General features: G+C 39.9%; 1 protein-coding gene across 2 annotated transcripts in view; it reads right to left on the bottom strand.

The window, feature by feature from the left end:
- Positions 1–26268, bottom strand: part of med12 (mediator complex subunit 12) — a 198696-nt gene that overhangs the window by 54309 nt on the left and 118119 nt on the right. For both annotated transcript variants that reach the window (XM_043704778.1, XM_043704779.1), the window contains exons 25-29: positions 19002–19115; positions 18022–18185; positions 10514–10693; positions 8429–8500; positions 7098–7273 (exon numbers count right to left, since the gene is read on the bottom strand). In XM_043704778.1, coding sequence (XP_043560713.1) covers positions 7098–7273; positions 8429–8500; positions 10514–10693; positions 18022–18185; positions 19002–19115 — 706 coding nt within the window. The remainder of the gene's footprint in view (positions 1–7097; positions 7274–8428; positions 8501–10513; positions 10694–18021; positions 18186–19001; positions 19116–26268) is intronic.

Here is a 26268-nt window from a genome sequence, read left to right as displayed (position 1 = left end):
CCCCAGGGAAAAGACTTTGCCTATTTACCCTATCCATGCCCTTTATTATTTTGTAAACCTCTATAAGGTCACCCCTCAGCCTCTGACGCTCCAGAGAAAACAGCTCCACCCTATTTAGCCTGTCCCTATAGCTCATGTCCTCCAAACCTGGCAACATCCTTGTAAATCTTTTCTGAACCCTTTCAAGTTTCACAACATCTTTCCGATAGGAAGGAGACCAGAATTGCATGCAATATTCCAACAGTGGCCTAACCAATGCCCTGTACAGCTGCAACATGACCTCCCAACTCCTGTACTCAATACTCGATCAATAAAGGAAAGCGTACCAAACGCCGCCTTCACCACCCTATGTACCTGTGACTCCACTTTCAAGGAACTGTGAACCTGCACTCCAAGGTCTCTTTGCTGAGCAACACTCTCTAGGACCTTTCCAATAAGTGTATAAGTCCTGCTAAAATTTGCTTTCCCAAAATGCAGCACCTCGCATTTATCTGAATTAAACTCCATCTGCCACTTCTCAGCCTATTGGCCCATCTGGTCAAGATCCTGTCGTAATCTGAGGTAACCCTCTTCGCTGTCCACTACACCTCCAACTTTGGTGTCATCTGCAAACTTACTAACTGTACCTCTTATGCTCACATCCACATCATTTACGTAAATGACAAAAAAGTAGTGGACCCAGCACTGTGATCCATTGATCACAGGCCTGCAATCTGAAAAACAACCCTCCACCACCACCCTTTGAGCCAGTTCTGTATCCAAATAGCAAGTTCTCCCTGTATAACCTTGCTAACCAGTCTCCCATGGGGAACCTTGTCGAACGCCTTATTGAAGTCCATATAGATCACATCTACCGCTCTGCCCTCATCAGTCTTCTTTGTTACTTCTTCAAAAAACTCAATACAGCACAGAAACAGACCCTTTGGTCTGACTTGTCTATGCCAACCAGATATCCTAAACTAATCTAGTCCTATTTGCCAGCACTTGGCCCATACCGCTCTAACACCGTTCCTATTCATATACCCATGCAGATGTCCTTTAAATGTTGCAATTATACTAGCTTCCACCACTTCCTCTGGCAGCCCATTCCATTCACACACAAGATAATAAATAAACAAGGTACTAATGGGAGGAAAGATCTTACAAGAATATCTATCATGACAGACAAAGTATTTGACAAATGAATGTGACGAAAGGCAGACAAGTAGCCAGACCCTGCATCAGAGGTGTTCAAAGGAAGACACTGCAGAAATATTAGCGGCACTGCTCATAATATTACAGAACTTAGATTCAGAGAGGGTTCCAGCTGTTGGAAAACCACTAATGTCGAACTCCTCTTCAAGAGAGGCAGATAGATGGATAGACAGCAGGAAACAAGACAGTTAACCAATGTCATTGGGAAAATGCTTCAGACCATTACTGAGGGGAAAAACCAAAATCGCAGAATATTTAGTAAAACTTAATTCAATCAAACAGAGTCTCAACATGGTTTTGTGAAACGTATGTTTGACAAATTTGCTATTGATCTTTGAGACTATAGCAAGCAGAGTTGATGAAGGGAAATTGGTAGATGCAATGTATTTTGATTTCCAGAAGGGATTTGATTTAAGGTACGATATAAAATGTTATGGCACAAGATTAGAGCCACAGTATTGGGGGCTAATACGTTAGCACAGATTAAGGTTTAGTAAACACACAAAAACAGATTCAGGATTAATGGGTCTTTTTCATGTTGGAAATATGTAATAGCTCAATGCCACAATAATTAGTGCGAGGGACTTAATTTCTTACTACCTATATTAATGACTTGGAGAACACAAAGTGTAACAAATCCAAATTTGCTGATGATACAAAAATAAGTGAGAGGCATATTGTGATGAGGACATAAGGAATCTGTAAGGGGACATAGGTTGAGTGAATGGGCAAAAAACGTGGCAGAGGGAATTTAGTGTAGGAAAGTGGGAGGTCGTGCAAATTGGTAAGAAGAATAAAAAGTCAGACTATTATTTAAACGGAGAGAGTCTCCAAAATCCAAGTGCAGCACAAATGAATCTGGGTGCTTTTATGCATTGAACATGAAAAGCCAGTATGCAGATACAGCAAGCAATTAAGACAAATAGAATTTGAGCCTTCATTGCTAGAGGACTGGAATTTAAAAATAGGTAAGTCTCGACAATCTGTACATGGTGTTGGTGAGGCCACACTTGGAGTATTGTAAACAATTTTGGCCCCTGTATTGAAATAAACCGTGGAGGCAGTTCATAAGAGCATCATTCAGTTGATTTTATGGAATGAGGGGTTGATTTATCAAGAACAGCTAAACAATTTAGAAGAATATGAGATGTATATAATTGGTGGGTAGTCTTAAAAGACTTTTGAGGCGAGTTGACCAGAAGTTTAGCTAATTTTGTTTTAGATTCACATGTAACAGTGACTTCCAGAACCAGAAGTCAGTACTACAAATTGCATTGGCATTCTGATCATTCTGCAGAGACACTTAGAGTGGTTGAATGTGTAGTACGTTGGAAAGAGGTTGAGAAGATGTTTGCACCAGTAGGGCCATCAATCAAAACTGAATGCAAAAATTAGATCTTCCACAAGGTAGTGATTGAAACAAGGTCAGAAATTCTCTAGTACAGCGTTTGGGAGGCTAGATCACTGAAATTATTTAAAGAGATACATTTCTGAATTGAGGCTTTTGAGGAGCTGGCATGAAAGTGGAGTTGAGACCTGAGGCAGATCAGCTGCGATATTATTGAATGGTGGGTCAGTCTTGACTAGCCGAATGACCTACTCTTACTCCAACTTCTTATATTTTTATGATCCTCACAATTCAGTTAGTTTGACCAGGCCAGGCCAAGCAAAGGACAACACAGGCTTGGAACAAAGACGTCAGCTAGACTATAGAATAGTAGGATTGGTCGAATAGCAGCCTGGGACTTCAAATCATGTATGTAATTGGAAATGTTAATGTGGATGGATTCCCACTAAGCTATTGTCCTTTCATAATGAAGTACATAGTGGTGACAAGATCTAGAGAAAAGGGTTTTTTTCTTCTCTATATTCATGAACTGTAGCCAGCAGATAAAACCTAAAAAGGTCTTTACATCATAGATAGTTGCAGGAATGGGAACATCATATAACAGCACGCAAAGCAGTTTGCACAATCATTTAAGCTGTGGGAGACCGGCTCAGCATCATGCCTGTCATCCTTTCTTATGGTCAGTATCAACACAGAATCATGTTAAGTTAGACCAACTGAGCATTATTAATGGCAAGTCTTCACTTTTCAAAATTGGCTTGCAGATTAAAATACATGACAGTGTTGGCAGCAGAACTGCACCTGGCTGACATACACCATCTGCTCCTCATATCGTTACTATCTTCATTCAACCAATTTGTGCAAGCCTCAATGGGACAGATGGAACAATATTGCTGCAAAGTTTGTCTAGTGTCAGGCTAGTCACTCCTGTTGTGAAAGCTAGCAGCACTGCCTTTTTGTAAAATAAATGCCCAAATGCTACCAGTAAATCAACATTTCCCGTCAAAAGACAGATTAATTAACCAAGGAGCTTTACAATTAAGATGATTTTCTTTAATTGTGTTCAGTAAATTAGCCACTCCATTCCTCTGCAATCATAGATCATGATACAAAAAAGTACATCATTCTTTCTTTGGTTTTCCTGTTTTATGTGATGTATCTCCACTCCTTGCATGCTTTACGACCAACAGTTTGGCAACTAACCTGTTTCCAGGCCTCTGTCCATGTGACTCTTACATTGGCTATAAGAAAATTTCCCATGTGCCTCCTGCAGATCAAATTTCCAACCCCTTTACACTTATCTTTACTACCACCCTCCCAGAGATTGAGAACTCACTGAGTGGTAAACCTTGGACATCATTCACCATGCATGTTTTAGGGTCTTCCCATACATCGTGATGTCTTGAAAACGATTCATATTATAGGAGCTGCTGGAGTTCTTAAAATATATAAAGGTAGATAAATTCCCAGGATCTGATCAGGTGCTTCCCAGAACTTTGTGCGAAACTAAAGAAGAGATTGCTGGACCCTTGCTGAGATACGTGCATAATCAACAACCATGGGTGAGATGCTGGATGACTGGAAGTTGGCTAATGTGTGTACAATTATTTAGAAATGCTATAAAGAACAGTTAGGGAGCATCAGTGGTGGATAAGTTGTTGAAGGGGATTCTGAGGGTCAAGAATTGTATGAATTTGGAAAGGGAAGGGCTAATTAGGGATAGTCAACATGATTCTGTCCATGGGAAATCATATCTTACTAACTTGAGATTTTTGTCTGTAAGGACTTTGTTTGACAAGGTTCAGTATGTTAGTAAGGTGAGATCACATGGGATCCGGTGAGCTAGCCAAATCGACACAAAACTGGCTTGAAGATAGGAGACAGAGTTTAGAGCTAGAGGGTTACTTTTCAGACTGGAGGCCTGTGATCAGCAGTGTCCCACAAGGTTTGATACTGGGACCACAGCTTTTCATTATTTATATATATGACTTGGATAGGAATATAGGAAGTATGGGTAATAAGTTTGCAGATGATGCCAAAATAGATGCTGTGGTGGACAGTGAAGCTGATTATCTCAAAGTACAACAGGACATGGACCAGATGAACCTATGAGCCAAGGAGTGGCAGTTGGAGTTTAATTTGGATAAATGTGAGGTCTTGCATTGTGTTAAGGCAAACCAGGGCAGGACCTATGCACTGAATGGTAGGGCCTTGGTGAGCATTGCTGAACAAAGAAACCTAGTTGTGCAGGCGAATAGTTCCTCAAAAGTGGAGTCACAGGTAGAGAGAGTGGTGAAGAAGGCATTTGGGACACTTGTCTTCATAGGTCAGAACACTGAGTAAAGGAGGTGGCCTGTCATGATACAGTTCTACAGAACATTGGTGAGGCCTCTTTTAGAATACTGCTTTCAATTCTGGTTGCCCATCTATAGAAAGAATTTTGTTAAACCTGAGAGGATGCAGGAAAGATTTATGAGAATGTTGCTGGTGTTGGAGGGTTTCAGTTACAGGAACAGGCTGAATAGATTGGAGCTTTTTTTGGAGGCTGAGGGGTGACCTTATAGAGGTTTATAAAATCATGAGGGATGTGGATAGGTTGACTAGCCAAGGTCTTTTTGCTGGAGGATGGGGTCCAAATCTAGAAGCTCTCAGCTTTAAGGCGAGAGGGAAAACATTTAAAAAGGACCTGAGGTGTAAATTTTTCACACAGAGGGCAGTGTGTGTATAGAATAGCTACCAGAGGAAATTATGGAGGCAAGTACTATTACAACATTTAAACGGCATCTTCATGGGTAAATGAATAGGAAGCATTTAGAGGCATTTGGCCCAAAATCTGGACTAGGTCAGATTGTGATATCTGGTCGGCATGGACGAGTTCAACAAAAAGATTTCCATACTTTATAACTCTACGATAACAAGAGATGAATATGTAAGATGACAAGGGCTGAGAGGTGGGGGTACAGCTCGGACAAAGTCGTAATATATCAGCACGACAGAAAGCTAAGAGCAAGGATAACCGGGGGATTTTCAAATAGTAAACTGGTTAATAGAGCTTCATAATGAACAACACTGGGATCTCTGTAATATACAAATTTTGTTGATGACTTAGACAAAGAAACAGACAGTAAATGTATCCAAGTTTGCTGATGATACAAACCCAAGTCAGAATGCAAGTTGTGAGGAGAACTCAAGATACAAACAGGGAAGTGAGTTGGCAATAAGGTAGCAGATAGAGTGCAATGTTGCGAAATGCTGAGTTTATTTACTTTGGTAAAAAGGACAGAAAATCAAAACTTTATCCAAAAGCATGAAACTTACACACGGTAATGTTGAGAGAGATTTGACCATACTTGTACAAGGAACACAGAAAGTTAAAGTACACGTCATTCAGCAATAACGCAACAGTTGTGTTCCTCTGCAACCTTGCCCTATAGAAAATCGTGCTGTGGAAGATCGCTAATAGAAAATAACGATACCCGTTCTGTAGAAAGTTTGTGTTATCCAAACAAGGTCTACAATTCATCAATAGCATTATAGCCAATTCACACTGACGAAACACATGTAGCAGAACGACCTGTATGTACATTTTTGATCTCCACATTTAAGAAATCTTCTTTCTCTTTCTTATGCATGTTCATTGGGATCAAGAATTACTGACTTGCATTCCTGTATTCCTGATGAAGGGCTTTTGCCCGAAACGTCAATTTTCCTGCTCCTCGGATGCTGCCTGAACTGCTGTGCTTTTCCAGCACCACTCTAATCCAGAATCTGGTTTCCAGCGTCTGCAGTCATTGTTTTTACCTGGCTTGCATTCCCCCAGTCCGTGTAACATAAGCCAAGAGGAATATCTGTTCTTTGTTTACCTTATCTAAAATATCTCCCGTTAAGAAATGCTTTCATGCTGATTAAAAAAAAAACACTGATCTGAAACATATGTCTGCTTCTCTCCACTTATGCTGCTTAATCTATCGAGATTTCACTGTATTTTTTGCTCTTATTTCAGATCACCAAAAAGTGCAATATTTTGCTTTAATACCCCTTACATATTTGGCAGATAACTTTCTGCTATTCAGAGATAAACCTCAAACTGTTATTTGACTATACTTCAGTGCTGAATCAATGATTCAGTGCTTTTCCCAACACAAGTGCAGGGTGCCAGAACAAATAAAAAAGTGTTCCACATACAAAAAACAATCCCATACAATAGCCAATTGGAATGAATCAAATTTCACCATCTAGGATTTAAGCCCACAGCCCCACAATATTAATGTGGAGCAATGGATTACTTGTTCAGTTACATTATTATTATGCTACTGCCTCCCACGAAAATATCAACTCATATGTTCGAACTCCAAACATCCAAAATAAAACTCAAAATATTTAGAAAATACTGGAAATGTACAGATCAGTCAACAAGTTAAGAAAAAAGACAAGTTTTTAGTTTTGATTAAATTCTTCACCTGCGTCTTCTCTTTTTAGATTTGACTGTCCTTTACATTTCCAGTTTTGTTTTACATTTCCGCAGTTCACATGTTTAAGTCTTTCTACAACTCACCTAAGTAACGGTTTCATTTTGCTGGTGGTATTTCCATTTATGCTGCTGGAGCTAAAGATAGGTACTCCAGCATTCATGATTCCATTACTGCTTAGATTGGAGGAGTTCATTTCTGCTGATTTTTGAAATACCTCAATGGTGGCTTTAGCAATGTTTTCCAACAAGGAATTCATCTCCTAAAATACAAGATCAGACACAATGTTCTGAGAGATACACCACTAGGCCCGAGGAGGAAAACAAGGTGCCTAGAAATAATCACTGTGCCTAACACCTTTACATGCACTCACTCTCGGCACTCAGCAACTCTACATGAGGCAATAAAAAGCTTTGTAAGACTTGGATAAAATTTTAATAGCAGTACAGGGGACACAACTTAAGGTAATGGGAATGCAGGAGACTCAGCCCAGTACAAGAAAAAATATTTTTAATTATTGGGTAATGCTTATTCAAGTGCTGTTTCCCCTCATATTGATTCAAATTAAATTCAGATACAAAATTTCCAATCTTGATGTGTACCCATTTTGGCTTTCTAACAATCACTGGTCGAGTCAGTACAGATTACCATTGAACTGGATGACATCAGTGTTGCAATTTTCTCAACCAAAACACAGGAAAACTATTCTTACCAGCATTTGATGGGGAGAAACTTGAACAGGTGCAGCATAGACTAGAATCAGATATTTCTCAAGCTCAGAAGCATTACAGCAAATGAATTAGAGAAATAAAATTTAACTAGAAATTCTTTTTAAATCGTGAAAACTCTCCCACGTTCACTTATTGGCATTGGTAAACACACATACATCCCCCACCTCATCCCACCACGACTTATCTCTCCACCCTGGAGGCTCCCTGCCTCCATTCCTGATGAAGGGTTTTTGACCGAAACGTCGATTTTCCTGCTACTTGGATGCTGCCTGACCTGCTGTGCTTTTCCAGCACCACTCGAATCTAAACTCTGGTTTCCAGCATCTGCAGTCCTCACTTTTGCCTACACATATCAAGATATTTGATTGCATATACAGAATCAGAATTGAAGTCAAACTGTAATACCTTTCATTTTTGCAAAAGCAACAACTGCAGATGCTGAAAGTCTGAAATATAATCAGAAAATCGTGGAAACACTCAGCATGTCAGGTAGCTTCTGAGAGGAGATATTCAGGTTGCAAATGAAATCACAGACGTTGTTTCAGATTGAGGACCTTTCATCAGATGGATGAACTAACTTCTGAAGAATTATTGAGCTGAAATGTTCACTCTATTTCTCTTTCTACAAAAACTGCCCGACTTACTGAGCATTTCCAGTGTTTTCTGTGTTAATGCTATTTACTTACACTGATGATGCTCTGTTTAATCATAAGTTGCAGTTCCAGTGAGGATTGCCTCATTGTCCACTGATCAAGATTCTAAAATAAATGAGAAAGTTATCTCAATATTTCATTTTAAGAAAGGTGCATTTGTGCAGATGGTTGGAAAAGGTTACAGTGCGGTGAGCTACAGATAACAACTGCATCAATGGGTGACTATTCACCTAAATGTCTCCAAATATGGAGGCTACGTACAATTACAAAAGGATATCACAACACAGAAACAGGCCATTCAGCCAATCCAGTCTATATCAATGTTTCTGTCTACTCAAGCAGTCTCTCATTTTATCTCATCTAAATCCATTATTATAACCATACCTTCTCTTCTTCCTCACATACTTATCTAATTTTCCTTTAATGCAACTACATTATTGCTTCAATTATTCATTGTGGTAGAACAGCCCACATCCTTGCCACTCTTTGGGTAAGTAGTTTCTTTTGAATTTGTCACTAATTTCTTGATAACTATTGAGATAAACATATTTGATATGTATTAATATCATTTAGGAAATTAGAATTTTAAAATAGAAGCCGATGAATTTTGATTTCAGTTCTCTGTCGGGAACATTTACTTTGAGACACCTAAAAACATAACTTCCAAGAAGTCACATGCCAAGGACAATATTGATGATGTAAATTGATGAAATGTTTATTCTGCTGAGTTTATGAAAGAGAAGGGAAAAAAAGACCTTGAGCTTAGTGAGATTTCAGTTCAGCAGAATAAGGAGCTCACTGCAGCAGAACTGTTTCCTCCTTGTAGAAGATTCAAGTTTTCAGTTCAAAATTTTCATCCTAGCAGAAGGATTTTAGATTGTGAAGCCTCCAAAGTGGTGTGCGTTTTCACAGACATTTCAAATTCTTACAACTGGGAGATGGATTAGGTCATCAGAGCTAGACATAGTTGTAAAACTGTTTCAGCAGATCAAGGGGACAAGAAACAGCCAGTTAAGTCGGTAATTTAAGAGTTGAGATAGGAGTCTGTGTAAAGGACATTGATGGAAAACTTTTTTTCCCTTCTGTGCAATAAACTTGCGTTCTTTTGTTAATTCTGGCAGTCTCATTCAAATATGTTCAATGACAATCCACCATGATTATCCACGACAAGAATTAACCTTGTGGTCTACCAAGCCAGGCTTCACTCTGGGATGAGATTTGTTTTGTATTACCATCACCTGGCATCATAACAGTATCTTACATTGAGAATTTGATGAAAGGTGTATAATTATACATATTATCATATTTGGAATTTGGATTTTAAATTCTGAGAGTAAAATGAGTATTGATTACTTTTGTGAAGAATTTTCTTTTAAAATAAAACAAAGCATTTTGTTCAAAGCTGATTACCGCAGATCTTTGTAATGCCTTCAGAAGGATGTTTACACTATTGTCTTCAGAACAGATACAGTTAACATACCAGATCATTAGCTTCGTTTTTCGGTTCAAAAGAATCTAGGAACATCCAACTTGCAAATGCTCGTACTTACGAACGCAATTCCATTTGGGTGTGTATTAATAATAATTTCAAAGGTGCGATATGTGAACATTTCCTCGAATGCATCAGCAGTATTTTATATTGTCTGCAATGTGTATGACCTGTGTACAAATCGACTTGCAAACAGACTCTAGAATGGAACCCATTTGCAACCCACGCACTGCTTGTATGCAAGCTCACCTGATAGGTACAATCATTCAAAATTCCATCATGGCAGTACAGGACCTGCTGTACACTAAGCGATGCCCTGCATAGAGCTTCTACAGATGGGGAAAAAGACTCTAAAAATGATTAAGAAACATTACATGATACGTTGTAATGTTCTCCTTTTTTGGTCACAGGTAAAAGTAGTCATTCGCCATCACCCCTTCGATCAGGAATAACAAAGAACTGTGGTTGACTCAAAATTTGTTTCAAAGTTTCAACCTATTCTGTTACTTTTGGAGCCAAAGTCTCCCTGAAAAAGCTCTTCATTCTTAGCTTTAAGAGAATACCAAGATGCTTTCTTTATACTGTATACTGTTTTTGTTATTTTCTTTCTCAAATGCACTATTCCTTACCTGCAGAATGCGTTTGATTCTCTGACGTTGTGGGTTGTCCCCTTCCTCACTGTCCAGTTGGCGGTGCGGATAGCATATCAATTGCAAGAGGCGTTGAGCTTGCTTATTTGTCAGAACTGGATCTTGCAGAGCACTGCTATCCTCACACAAACTCTTAAGGCAGCGTTCTCCCACCCACTCCTGTAAGAAATAACAATGGCTAATAGAAAAGTGTATGTTATATAATGCTTTAAATAATGCTCTACTCTGCTATCAATGCCAGGTTGCCTTCCTTTAAGATCACATACTTTTTGCTAAGTAAATCAACCATCAGCCATTTAAAGTGTAATTATTATTTGATCTGGAAACAGTGTAGGTTGGACTGTACTTGTTAGATCATTTGCAAGCCATTAGGGCTTCAAGGTTATTTTGCATTTGTCAGCAAGTGCAACATTTGTGCACACTAAAAAGTAAAAACAAAAATCGGAATTTCAGAGTGGGCAAGATGTAAACAGCATCAAAAGAAACATGAAGTTGTGACAAGGAAATAAAAGTTAAAAAAATTGAGAATCAAGAATACACAGAACTAAGATGTTATCTTAACCTGTCCATACAGGTGTTAATGCTGATGTAATTCTTTTCCCACTCTATTGCATCAAATCCTTCAGCCTAACTTATTGCTTTCTCCCCTCCATATATTTATCCACATTGACCTCAAAGGCAGTTTTGCCACATGCCTCAACTACTCCATATGGCAGAAATTTCCACATTCTAACCACTATCTGGAGAAAGGAAGTTTCAATGAATTCCTTATTTGGATTTATTACTAACCTGCTTACGTGTATAATTCCTAGTTTGGATGTTCCCACATTTGAAAACACCCTCTATATACATACACTCTTAGATGGATCTGCACTTCATACTTGTATTGAACTATTCTCTTCTAACAGTTGTATCTAAATATATTAAATATGGGCATTCCTGCTTTGAATTTCATTCCCACATCAAAATTCTTGATTGGATGGAAGGCTTTGACAGGGATTACCACATCATCCTTGATTGATATAGTCAAGTAGGAGAAAGTGAGGACTGCAGATGCTGGTTATCAGAGCCAAAACGTGTGGTGCTGGAAAAGTGCGTAAGAGTGGAAACAAGTGAGGGCAATCCCACTTGGTAATGCAAGCACTATATCTATCAAAGTCAAAAAGTGTGGTGCTGGAAAAGCACAGCCGGTTAGGCAGCATCCGAGCAGCAGGAGAGTCGATGTTTCAAGCATAAGCTCTTTTATCAGATTCCTGATGAAGAGCTTATGCTCAAAACATTGACTCTCCTGCTCCTCGGATGCTGCCTGACTGGCTGGGCTTCTCAAGCACCAGACTCTTTGACATTGATTGACATAATGCCTGCATTACCAAGTGGGATTGCCCTCATTTGTTTCCACTCTCACCTATGCAGACATAGTAACAGATTGTAAACTCCACCCCTAAATGACTCATCTCCAGAAATTGATTCAAACTTGGCCCTAGAATTGAAGATAGACTTTTTATAACCTTAGCATTACAATTGAGAGATAGCTTTCAACTCCAAAACTTCTCCATTATCAAGATGATCCACTGCCATCTCTGAAAGATCACAGAAATGTAGAATATAGGAGCAGGAGTAAGCCAAGTTCAAGTTCTGTTCAAGTCTGCTCCGCTATTCATTATGATCATGGCTGATCATGCAACTCAATAGCCTGAGTCTTGCTTTTCCCCCATATTCTTTGGGATAATCCACATCCACACTTGTTTCAATGTACCTGCGTCGAAACTTTTATTCATGCTTTTCTTACCTTAAGAAATAATTATCCATTGTTGCCTTGATGAGCCACCCAATGTCTACACACCATAAATTTGTGCTCACTTACACTCCACTTCTTGCACCTTCCATCTAACTTACACCAAGTCCCATTCAACCATCAATTACTTATTCACTGCCATTCATAGGTTCCCAGTCTCTAATTTTTCAAATTTAAAATTAACAAGGAAGTGTTCAAATCTCTCCAAGGTAGCATAATCAACCCCACAATCACTGTAACCATCTACAGTTTAATATCGCTTTGATAAATTTTTCTCTTTCCCCTATTAGCTTCACCATAACACTGGTGGCAACACATTCAGGTGCCTAAACTGTAGTCCGGTTTGATTTCTGGTCAATGGTAACACCAAAGGATGTTGATATTGGAGTACTGAGGGATATTAGTACTACTGAATGTCAAAAGATGATGGTTAAATTTAGTTTTTGTGGAATACGGTCACTGTCTTGAACGTACATGGCATGAACGTTACTTACCACTTATCAGCCCAAACCTGCATACTGTCCTGTTTTGCTGCAGGTGGACAAGTACTGCTTAAATACGAGGAGCTGTAAATAATGCTGAACATAGTCCAATCGTCAACTAATATCTCCCCACTTCTCACCCTACGATGGTGGGAAATTCATTAAAACAATAGCTAAAGATGATTGGGCCTAGGCCACTAGCTTAATGAACTCCTGTAAACATGCCCTGGAGCTGAAATGACCAATCCTCCAAGGAACAAAACTATCTTCCTTTGTGTTAGGTATGACACCAACTAGTGGAGTATTCCAATTCCAATTGACTCTAGGGCTTCTTGATATCATGTTCAGTCAAATGTGGCCTTGATGTCAAAAGCAGTCTCAACTCACTTCTGGAGATCAGCTTTTTTGTTCATGTTTGAAAGAAGGCGGTATGTTCATGTTTGAAAGAAATTTTAATGATGTCCAGAGCTGAATGACTCCAGTACAACCAAAATGAATGTCATTATTAACCACATATTTACTTGGTAGCACTGATGATAACACTTTTTGTCAATTTACTACTGATTGAGAGAAGACTGATGGGATGGCAATTAATCACGTCGAATTTGTCCTGATTTGTGTGTACGGAACATGTCCAGGCAATTATCTATTAGGTAGTTGCTACTGTTTTAGCTTTACTGAAACTGCTTGGCTCGAGCAACAGTAAGGTTTGGAGCACAAATCTTTATTATTGCTGAACGCTGTCAGGGCCCATAGCCTCAGCGGTATCCAACGCCTTCAGCTATTTGTTATCATATGGAGTGAACGAAATTGGCTGAAAACTGACATCTGGGATGGTTGGGGCCACTAGAGGAGGCAGAGATGCATCATACACTCAACATTTCTGGCTGAAGATTGTTGTAAATGCTTGAACTTTGTTTTTGCACTCATCTGTTGGTCTCTCTATCATTGTAGATAGGGACATTGTAGAGTCGTCTCCTCTGGTTTGTAATTAAATATTCACCAAGGTTTAACAATTGGATGTGGTAGGATATAGATCTGACCCAGTCTATCACTTGCTGCTTATGTTGTTTGGCATGCAAGTAAAACTGTTTTATCACCTTCACCACATTGACAGCTTATTTTTAGGTCTGCCTGGTTTGCTTCCTGGCATGTTCTCTTGCACTCTTCATTGAATCAGTGCTGATCAACTTGCTTGATGAAAATGGTAGCGTATAGGTTATGCTGAGTCATAAGTGAGTTTGCAGATTTTGTGGCTTTAGTACAATTTTGTTGCAGATGATGACCCACAGTACCACATGGATGCCCAGTATTATGAATGTGTAGAGGTGTTCTGTACCTTTAAGAGAGAAAGGAAGCTAGCAAGGACTGACCGAAAACACACAGAGTGCTGAACAAGGTAAAAGCGTAACACTTGGCTGAAACAAATAGCTGGAGTTGTGTTGTCATCAAACAAATACAAATTCAAGTTTGGCCAATCAGTTTAAATTATGCCTCAGATGCCAAAATCCAATCGAATTTGCATTGAGTGTTTTGATGACATCAAACAAATGAAATGATCCGATGTTTTGGGATATAAAATCGGACATTTTGAACAGTAGGAGGGAGAACTGACAAGAAAACCAACAAGTATAGCCTGCTAGCCGAACAGTTCTCTGAAAGGTATCTGCCCATAAGAAATTTGTCCAGCAGAACACAGAAGCCGACCTAGAGAAAAAAAAACTACAGAGGAAAATCTACAATGGAGGATCAACAAAGTTGACTGGTTTTGAAATGTGTTTTTTTTGTAGATCTTATTCACATTTTTTTTCGTAGACCAGTATTGTAGAGTGGGAGGTAAAAGATAGGTTTAAGAGAAAAGAGTTGTAAATAGTTATGGTTTAATATTCTCTGTTGGACTTAAAGAATAAAATTATTTTAAACAATGACCTCTGGGATAGTTCTTTGCCTCTCAAAATTTAACAGACCATGGAGCAAGGTGAGCTTCTCTGTGTATTGGGTTTAAATTAGCAGAGGAGTTTACCTGCGTTGTAACACCAGTCTTTAGTTGCTGTTTGACATCTATTCCATTTGGTATAGTGTTAGTACCATGCAACATAATGGGAGGTAACATCAATGTGAAGAGGGGTCTTAGTCTCCACAAGGTCTGTGCAGTCCTATCAATACTGGCACAGTCAGGTGCATTTGCCACAGGCAAGTTAGTGAGGATGAAGTTCGGTATGCTTTTTCCTCTTCTTGGTTCTTTCGCTATCTGTCCAACAGATTCACTCTAACAGCGATGCTCTTTAGGACTTTGCCAACTTGGACAGTCGGGACTTTGCTAAGCCACGCAGTGACAGACACTGAAGACTGTGACCTAGAGTACACTTTGCATTCTTGCTACCCTCAGTGTTTCCTCCAAATGGTGTTCAAAATAGAGGAACACTGATTCATCTGCTGAAAGGGATGGTGGAAACTGGGGTTTAGCAAGTCATTTCCTTGCCAATGTTTCATCTCAACATGACTTCATGGCATGCAAAGTCAATGTTAATGACTTTGAGGGCAACGCCTTCTGACTGTACATCACTGCGCCATTATCTTTGTTGGGTCTAAGGGACAGGTCAGACTGTAAATATTAGTAAGGAGGACTTTACAGAGCTGAGTTGGCCATTGTTGTTTCCAGTGTTGATTAATGCGAGGTGGTTCATGCGGTTTCCTTTTTTTGAGTTTTTTTTAAAGTGGTTTGATATGCTAACCCTTTCAGAGGGATGTTAAAGTTAACCATAATAGTGGTCTGCAGTCATATGCAAAGTTCCCCTTAAGCTATGCTGCTCTGACATTCCACGAATTATGATTGGCATGTTGACATGGACCACATCATTGACTTCTAGTTCTTCATGTTGCTGCTGAGGACAGACGTCCGGTTTCCATGCAGAAGAAGGATTAGAGGGATTCATAGTCATGTGTAGGCCAGAATAGGAAAAGACAGCAGATTTCCTTCCCTAAAAAACATTAGCATGCCAGATGGATTTTTACGACAATCAACAGAGGTTCAACAGCCATCAGTAGACATTTAATTTTCAATTTAAAATGTCACCATTTGCCATGGTAGATTCAAACCTGGGCCACAGAGTATTTCTGATATCGCTGGATTACTAGTCCAGTGAGAATGCCATGACAATATCATCTCTTCCTAAAAACTTGCCTGAATGAGTCCAGCTCCAACAACTCTCAAGAGGCTTGCCACTGTCCAGGTAAAAACAGCCCAGTGAATGGCACCACATTCTCAAATATTCACTCTCTCCACTACTGACGCTCAGAAGCTTTAGATTATACCATCTGACAAGACGCACTGTAGAAATTCACCATGTTCGAACAGCACCTTCTAAATCCCGAACCACTGTCACATAAGACTAAGGCAGCAGTTACATGGCAACATTACCACCTACAAAATTCCCTCCAAGCTACTCACCATTCATATCTGAAAATATATTGTTGATCCTTCAGTGTGAGTGGGTCAAAATCCTGAAACTACCTCCCTAACAGCACTGTGGATACAGCAAAGCTAAATCTACTGCAGACGTTCAAGAAGATTAGTCACTACCACCTTCTCCACTTTAGCTCATGGTATAATTTTTGTGAGAGTATACTCAGAGGCACAGGATTACAAAGCATGGAAACAGACTCTTCGGTCCAACTCGCCCATGCCAACCAGATCTCCTAAACTGATCTAGTCCTATTTACCAGCAAATGTCCCATATCCCTCCAAACCCTTCCTATTCATGTACCCATCCAGATGCCTTTTAAATGCTGTAATTGTACCAGCCTCCACCATTTCCTCTGGTGGTTCATTCCATACACACATCACACTCCACATGAAAAAGTTGCCCTCTCTTCTTGAACCTATGTTCTCTAGTTTTGAATTCCCTCACCCTAGGAAAAAGACTTTAGCTATCCACCTTATCCATATCCCTTATGATTTTATAAACCTCGAAGGAAAATCCATAACCTCAGATGGTCCAGGAGAAAAAGCCTCAGCAAATGCAGTCTCTCCCTATAGGCCAAACCCTCGAGTCTCAGCAACATCCTTCTAAATCTTTTCTGAACCCTTTCAAGTTTCACAACAAATTTTCTATAGCAGGGAGACTAGAATTGTACGCAGTATTCTAATAGTGGCCTCACCAATGTCCTATACAGACGGAATATGACATCCCAATTCCTATACTCAATGCACTGACCAATGAAGGGAAGCATGTCAAATGCCTTCTTTTCTATCGTGTCTACCTACAACTCCATTTTCAAGGGACTAAGAACCTGAACCCCACGTGTCTTTGTTTAGCAACCCTCCCCATAGTTCAACCATAACTCCTGCCCTGGTTTGCCTTAACAAAATGCAGCACCTCACATGTACCTAAAGTAAACCCCATCTGCCATTCCTCAGTCCATTGGCCCATCTGATCAAGGTCCCATTCTACTCTGAGATAACCTTCTTCACTGTCCACTACATTATCAATTTTGGTGTCACCTACAAACTTACTAACCATACCTGCCATATTTATATGCAAGTCATTTAAATAAACGACAAAAAGTAATGGAGATAATACTGACTCTTGCAACACACGACTGGTTACAGGCCTAATTTGAAAAACAACCCTGCACCACTACCCTTGTCTCCAAACCTACAAGGCAATTTTGTATCAAATTGGCTCACTGCCCCTTGATTCCATGTGATCTAAACTTGCTAACCAGTCTACCATGTGGAACCTTGTCAAATGCCTCACTGAAATCCATATAGATAACATCTACCATTCTGCTTTCATGAATCTGCTTTGTCATTCTTCAAAAAACTCATCAAGTTAGTGAGACACAATTTCCCATGCACAAAGCCAAGCTGACTATCCCTAATCAGTCCCTGCCTTGTGGAAAAATCTGGCCCGGTGTAGTTTTCTTGTGGGATGGGTAGTTGGTATAGAGGAGAATGATACGTTAAGCACAAGTTACTCATTTAAACATTTCAGGCCTGTAAAATAAAACATAATTAAAACATGAAAATTGGAGCTCTGACACCTATATATTTGTCACCAATTAATAATGAAGTGTATTTTTCTAAACTTGACCTCTATATTTTAGACAAAAATAAGATAATTCTTGCTAAATGCATAAAAACAGAAAAACTTTAATTTCAGTGAACACACTAACATTTCAGTGTCCAAAATTTAAGCCCCTTTTACCTGCTGACAGATATTCTTTAACACGTATTTAGCATAAGCATCTAAACTGGCTGTTTCAATTGAAACAGTCCGACTGCCAGATTTTTTCACTCCTACATCATCGTCTGCAAGTTCCTCCATTCCACCAGAAAGTGAAAATCCAGAGCCTTTCAATTCAGCATCACCTAAAATTGAAATGGAAATTGAATTCTTTTCATTGTGTGTTGTGAGTCTTCTAGATTACATTTTAATTGTATCTCAATGCACAGCAGCTTCTTTCTGGAATAAAGTCACCCCCTCTCTTAGCTTACAGTTAATTGTTCCGGTACACAACACCAACCTTCCTTGACCAAAGGAGCGGAATGACTGCAGCAAGAAAAGATCTATCTATTAGATACTTACTCCATCAACAGTCCAGAAACATTGATTCCACTAGGACTTCCCTCATAGTTATCATCACAACCACTAGTTGTTAGTTATTTTGAAGTCATACAATATTGAAGCTTATAAAAGGTATGAGTTCAACAGTTGCATCTGGTGTTCAAAAGGCAGTGTATACTAAGAGTGCAGGTTCACTCTCCATTCATTAAAACAAAGTGTTCTGGAAGATTTAGACGTTACATTTGTAATTTTTTAATACACCATTTGCTACGTGTAACATCCAGTTGAACTACAATGAGAAAAAAATCTGAACTTACTTTTCATAACTTCTATGGGAAGAGAAATTAAGCATTGCTGTTGATAATTTTACGCCTTATGGTTAAAAAAAATTAATGTCTTTAGCCATCTACTGAGATGCTCTTAACTTCTATACATATGAATGACATCAAGAAATATTACATTAAAATCAATCATGAGTTCAATCTGGTGCATGAATCAGCCGAAGCAAAGGGAAAGAAAACATGTTAACTTATAAAAGCTGAGTGCAAAACAAGCATCCCAAACAAAAAGGAGGCCCCATCATCCAACAGGAATCGACAATCAATATTGACAGCACTCACCCAACATAAAAATAGCTTTCAAAACTGCAAAAACTGCTCCAACCACAATACTGTTCTGTGATGCTGCCAACAAATGTCTGTCACAGGATGAACGAATCCCGACTGTTGGTTTATCTGAAACAAAAATACTCTATTAGAGGAAACAATTGATTATCAACATGCCAAGAATAAGCAAAAGTCTTTTAACTGTGGCCGTCATCTTACTTACTCTCACCCACACTCTGTCATGCTCAGGTTGTAAGTTTGCTCACTGAGCTGGACGGTTTTTTTTCGTCTCTTGCTAGGTCACATCATCAGTGAGCCTGCAGTTAAGCGCTGATGTTCTGTCCCACTTTCTATGTTTGTGTCTCTTCAGGTGGGTGATGTCATTTCCAGGTGTTTTTTCCCTCAGAGGTTGATAAATGGGTCCAAATCGATGTGCTTATTGATGGAGTTCCAGTTTGAATGCCAGGCTTCTTGGAATTCTCATATATGTCTCCATCTAGCCTGTCCTTGGGTGGGTGTGTTGTCCCAGTCGAAGTGGTGTCCTCTTTCGTTGGTATGCAAGGATACTAATGATAGCTGGTCATGTCTGTTATTGACTACTTGGTGTTCGTGTATCTTGATGGCGAGTTTTCTGTCTGCCTGTCCGACGTAGTGTTTGTTACAGTCCTGTCATGGTATTTTGTAAATAACATTGGTTTTACTAGTTGTTGGTATAGGTTCATCAGCCACTGTTTAAGTGTGTGGTAGATTTGCAGACTACCATGATGCCAAGGGGTCAGAATAGTCTGGTAGTCATTTCAGAGATGTCTTTGATGTATAGTAATGTGGCTAGAGTTTCTGGGTGCTTTGTGTCTGCTTATTTGGGTTTGTTGTTTAGGAATCGGCAGACTGTGTTTATTGGGTACCCGTTTTTCTTGAATACGCGATAAAAGTATTTTTCTTCTGCTGGTCCTAGATCCTGGGTGCTGCAACGTGTTGTGGCCCATTTAAATAATGTCCTGATGCAGCTCCATTTGTGGGTGTTGGGATGATTGTTTCTTTAGTTAAGTATCTGTACTGTGTGCGTCGTTGTCCTGTAGACACTGGGTAGAAGTTCTCCATTAACTGTTCACTCCACAGTGACATCTAGGAAGGGGAGTCTGTTGTTACTCTCCTCCTCTTTTGTGAATTTTATGCCAGTAAGAATATTGTTGATGTTGTTGATTTCCTCTAATTTGTTCCGCTTTGTGATGACAAAGGTGTTATTCACGTAGCGGACGCAAAGTTTGGGTTGGATCCTGGGAAGGGCTGTTCGTTCGAATCTCTGCATGACTGCTTCTGCTAAGAAGATCCCATGGATGTTCCAATGATTTGTTTGTAGGTCTTGCCATTGAAGGTGAAGTAGGTAGTGAGGCACAGGTCTACTAGCTTGAGGATATTGTCCTTGCTGATGAAGTTTTGCTGTCTGGTGTACGCATCCTTGGTTCCTCTAGTAGTGCAGTCAGTGTTTCTTTGGGCAGGCTGATGTGAATTGATGTGAATAGGGCTGTTACATCGATGGAGACCATTATTTCATTCTCTACTATCTTGGTATCTTTGATGGTGTTCAGGAATTCTTGGGTGGAGTGGATGGAGTGCCATAAGTCTTTACTAGATATTTCAGTTTTTGGTGGAGTTCCTTAGCTAGTCTGTAGTTGGTGTTCCAGGTAGTGAGACTATGGATTTGAGGTGTTTTTTAGTGGGAGGGGCAGTGGTGGTGGTGGTGTCCCCTGGTTTATGTACTTTAGGTAGTCTGTAGAAGCTGGGTATGTTGGATCTCTCCTGTCACATTTTTTGGAGATCTGTCTTGCTAATTAGTCCTTATTTATGAAGTTTCTTCAATGTGGCTGTGACATGGTTTTCCAGCTGTGGAGTTGGGTCTATCGCTACCTGTTTGTAAGTGTCAGTATCTGTGAGCAATGAGTTTGCTTTTTCAATGTACTGTGTTCTGTTTAGGATGACGGTCATGTGCCCTTTGTCTGCAGGTAGGATTACAATGTTTCTGTCTTTTCTGAGTCCTTCTAAGGTTTTCCTTTCCTGGGTGTTGAGGGTGTTCCCTTCCTTCTTCCTGCTTAGTGTTGGTGCAACTGTCTGTCTGATGGTCTGCTGGGTTTCTTCTGAGAGTCCTTTTGGTCCACATGTCTGTAATTGTAGTTCATCCCTCTTAGTAGGATTTTTTTGTGTGTCTGTTAGTGATCGAACAGATAGGTTATTAATCCAAGCCCGAGTTGGCTGTGTTGTTCTTTTGTGTGATCTTGTCTAGTTTTTCCTGTAGTGATAGTTTTTCTAATTTTCTGTGTTTGCTGTTGTTTGATGCTGATGGCTTGTTCTAGTGCGTCTGTCCATTCATGGTCTGTCATGTTGGTATATAAAGCTTTTCAGTGTGAAACTTCCCGATTGTATTTTTGGAGTCGGTTGTGGGCATTGTTAATCATTTCTCGCAACATTCTGATTCTACACCAACAACCAGCAATACGAATGTCATTTACAAAATACCATGAAAGAACTGTAACAAACACTACATCGGACAAACAGACAGAAAACTAGCCACCAGCATACACAAAAACCAACTAGCCACCAAAAGTCATGACCCACTATCACTAGTGTCCTGACACATCCAATGAAGAAGTACATCACTTCAACTGGGACAACACATCCATCCTAGGACAGGCTAAAGAGAGACACACTTGGGAATTCCAAGAGGCCTGCCATTCAAGCTGGAACTCCATTAATAAACACATCGATTTGGACCCCATTTAGCAACCTCTGAGAAAAAGAACTGGAAATGATATCACCCACCTTAAGAGATCAAGACACATGACAAGGTAGCTCAAGTGGTTAGCACTGCTGCCTCATAATGCCAGAGACCCGGGTACAATTCAAGCTTCGGGCATCTGTCTGCGTGGAGTTTGCACGTTCTCCCTGTCTCTGGGTGGGTTTCCTCCAGGTGTTCGAGTTCCTCCCACAATCCAAAGATATGCAAGTTAGGTGAATATGCTAAATTGCCCATAGTGCAGGTTAGGTGCATTAGTCAGGGGTAAATATAGGATAAGGAAATTGGTCTGGACAGGCTACTTGCTGGAGGGTCAGTGTGGACTTGTTGGGCTGAAGGGCCTGTTTCCGCAGTATAGGGATTCTATTCTATTCTTTGAATAAATAAAAAGTGGGACATAATACCAGCGCTTCACCAGAGGCTGTCTGATCATGTTACCTAGCATGGTGACACAATGTCTGCAAACACATCTTCTAGCTCAGCGAGCAAACTTACAACCTGAACCACAAATCTTCTCAAGAATCGCACTCTGTCATGCTCTTCCTAAACTGGATAGTCAAAAGGTTTTAGTCATAAATGTTGCAACAATCATCTATGGTGAATGAAGCAGCAACACAGGACTAGCCGGACTAAGTCATTCAACCCTTCAAGCCTGTTCTGCCATCCAGTAAGATCATTACTGATCTTTGTTGTGATGTCAACACCACTTTGCTGTCTGCACCCCATTATCCTTAACTTGCTTGTCTGTTAAAAATCAAATTCAGACTTCAATAAATTCAAATCATAGAATCACTACAGATTGGAAGCAGGCTATTTGACCCACTGAGTCCACACCAACCTTTCGAAGAGCATCCCATCCACATACAGTACCCCACCTCCTTACTCCACTCCACACAATCACCACAGGGTGGAATCAAACCTGGAACCCTGGTGCTGTGAGGTAACAGTGCTAACCACTGAGCCACTGCACCACCCTATGTCAGCCATTACCACTCGGGGTCGCAGTAGTCTGGCTGTCAGTTCCGAGATGCTCCTGATGTATGGTAGTGTGGCTAGTCCTTTTGGTTGTGGTATGTCCTCGTTCTGTGGTCTTTCTCTTAGGCATCTGTTGATGAAGTTGCGCGGGTATCCGTTTTTGGCGAATACCTTGTATAGGTGTTCCTCTTCTTTTTACAGTTCTGGTGTACTGCAGTGTGTCGTGGCCCTTCTGAATAGTGTCCTGGTGCAGCTTCGTGGTTACTTTCACAGTTTAGGACTTGGTCCGTGTGTGTGGCTTTCCTGTATACCCTTGTAGTGAATTCTCCGTTCGGTGTTCTCTGTACCATCACATTGTAAACTAATGTAGTGTACAAAATACCATGCAAGGATTGCACAAAACACTATATAGGACAAACAGGAAGACAGCTAACAATCCGCATACATGAACATCAACTAGCCACGAAACGACACGACCAGCTATCCTTAGTAGCCACACACGCAGACAACAAGCAACATGAATTCGACTGGGACAACACTACTATCATAGGGCAAGCCAGACAGAGAACAGCCAGGGAATTCCTAGAGGCATGGCATTCATCCACAAACTCCATCAACAAACACATCGACCTGGACCCAATATACCAACCACTACAGCGGACAGCTGAAACTGACAACCGGAAGCGGCAGGGACAGATCACTATAAACACCGGAGGAAACATCAAAGAAGCGCTTCGCAGGAGGCTCCCAAGCACTGATGATGTCACCTAGCCAGGGGACGAAACGTTTGCAACAAAAACTTCCAGCTCGGAGAACAGAACCACAACAGATGATAGCATGCTTGGGACAATTAAAAGCTAATAATGGGGACCATAAAACGGCAAAATTGGGTTGGCAGTGCTGAAAACATCCAATGTCATGACAGGCCTTGGCATGTGGAGGTGGGTAAAAGACATAGAAAGTGCTTCGATTCTAAAATTATTGAATTCAATATAGAGTCCTGAAGGCTTCCTCAAAATGGAAACAAGATGCTGTTCTTCCAGCTTGCACTGAGCCTTGTTGGAGCACTGCAGCAAGCCCAAGACAGAAATATTAGCCAGGGTCAATGATGATATGTGGAAATGGCAGGCAACTGGAAATTCAGGGTTATCTCTGCAGACAAAACATAGGTATTCTGCAGTGATCACCCAGCCTGCATTTTGTCTTCCCAATATAGAACAAACAACATTGGGAAAAGCGATTATAGTACAGCTCCTACACTATATGCTCTCATCTTGTGTTGTAACATTTGGTAACATTATCAAATGCATTTTCTCAGAATAATAATTAATTCAACAAGATTTCTCTTATGAAGTTATACTGATTCTGCCTGATCACATCATGATTTTCTAAGTACCTTGCTATAACTCCCCAATAATGAATTCTCACAAATTGCCTAAGACTGACATTGACCTAACTGGCGTATGATTTGCTGCTCTGTCTTTCCTCCTTTCTTGGAAAGGTTGCATGTTTGATATTTCACAATTTGCTCAGAATATAAGGAATTTGGAGTATGATAATCAATGTCTCAAACATCTCTGCAGTCACTTTGTATAAGAGATGAGAATGCAGATCATCTGGTCTGGGGGACTGTCAGTTTTTAACTGCACCCTCTGGGTGATTGAAAAAAAACTAAAATAATCTTTCACTTCTTGGTTTTCAAGTATCGTTGGGAAATTTTATAAGTCTTCTAATATAACGACAAAGACGGAATATCTATTCTGTCATTTTCTTGTTTTACATTTATCAATTCCATAGACTCACTCTTTAAAGGACTAGTACATAATCTAGGTACTCATTTCCCACATTAACACTTGTGGAACTCTTTATTAACTTCCTTTTTAATAATACCAGCTCGCTTTCCCTCATACTTTTTCTTCTTTTGCTGACTCTTGAAATCTGACCAATCTTCTAACTTACCAATAATATACGTTGCTGTTATTTTTCATACAATTCTTAACTTCCATATTTAGTCACAGATAATTCAATGAGCCTTTGTTTCCACTGGAAAGAATCTCTTTCAAGAGATGTTAAATATTTCTTTTAAAAAGCCCTGCTATCTTATCGTTTACGCTTATTTCCTAGCTCTCTTTGGTCAGCTCTGACTTTTAAACTTTATCAGAACTTTGTGAAGTTTAGTACAGCAGACTTACATATAGACTCACACTTTTCCCTTTCAAACTGAACACAAAATTCTATCATGTTACGATTACTGTCATTCCTTCAAGTCTGTCTATATGTAAACAGAAAGATTGCAATTACCAGCGTAATTTGCCACTTTAGTAGCTCAATCTAATGCAGAATCTTGGTCAACAGTGACCGTGTATTTCCAGAGTCACAGACTTGCCAATTTAGTATCAAATGGAAAAGAAGAATTAACTGGTATTGTCTAGTAATCATTAAAATTAGAAACAGCAGTTCAATATTCTTTAAAAGAACCCCTGTGAAAGACAGCTCTTAGAAATGAGTGTCGATTTTGTAGAAGTTAAAAGATAACACTGAAGATGCTTGAAATAAAAATCCACCCAGTTAAAGTAATTTACATTTAAAAAAGGCATTTCCAAGCATTGACCATCTCCTTGAGGTATCTATCAGTATTGTACACAGCATAAAATAAACAGACAAGATTTTTTTGAACAATCTTGACGAAAAGAAATGTTGACATAGCCTCTACTTTCAGAGGAAAACTCATAGGAACATAAGAACAGGGGTAAGCAATTCAGCCAACAAGCCCACTCTATAATTCAAGATCATGGCCAATCATCTCCTCAATGCCATAAAATGTGGGCATTAGACAGAGGCATAGCTGCAAGGGGATCAGGGCTGGGAACTAACACCAAAGGATATGCATCTAATCTAAAAGACAGACAGAGGGGGCAGGGGTGCCTTGGTAGTAAGACATGAAATTAAATCGCTAGCAACAAGCATTATGGGGTCAGAAGGTATTGAATGTGCGGAGGTGGAGTCGAGGATTGGCAAAGGGAAAAAGATCCTGATGACAATTATGTACAGGCCTCCAAGCAATACATGGAGCAGAAAGTAAATCAGGAGATAGAAAAGCATGTAAGAAAGGCACTATTACAATAATCACGGGGGCTTCAATGGTGGACTGGGAACATCGGATTGGTAGGGCAACCAAAGTAAAGAAATGTCTGGAAGCCAAAGAGTTAGATTTTTAGAGCAGCTTTGTGGCACTGTCGACTGAAAACAGGCAATTCCGAATTTGGTGATGTGTAATAAGACATATTGATTAGGGCACTGAAGGTGAAGGATCCACTAGGTGGCAGAGACCAGACTTTAGCTGGAAATTTGAGGGGGAGAAGCTGGAATCAGATGTAACAGCATTACGACTACAAACACAAAGAGGAACTGGCTATAGTTGATTGGAAGGGAAGCCTAGCAGATGAGACGGAGAAGCAGCAATGGCAGGAGTTTCTGAAAATCATCACAAGAAACACGAGGACAAGGGAAATCAAG

The sequence above is a fragment of the Chiloscyllium plagiosum genome, chromosome 15 (assembly GCF_004010195.1).
Source record: "Chiloscyllium plagiosum isolate BGI_BamShark_2017 chromosome 15, ASM401019v2, whole genome shotgun sequence".
NCBI classification, from domain to species: Eukaryota; Metazoa; Chordata; class Chondrichthyes; order Orectolobiformes; family Hemiscylliidae; genus Chiloscyllium; species Chiloscyllium plagiosum.
This window is presented reverse-complemented; position numbering and strand designations above follow the sequence as displayed.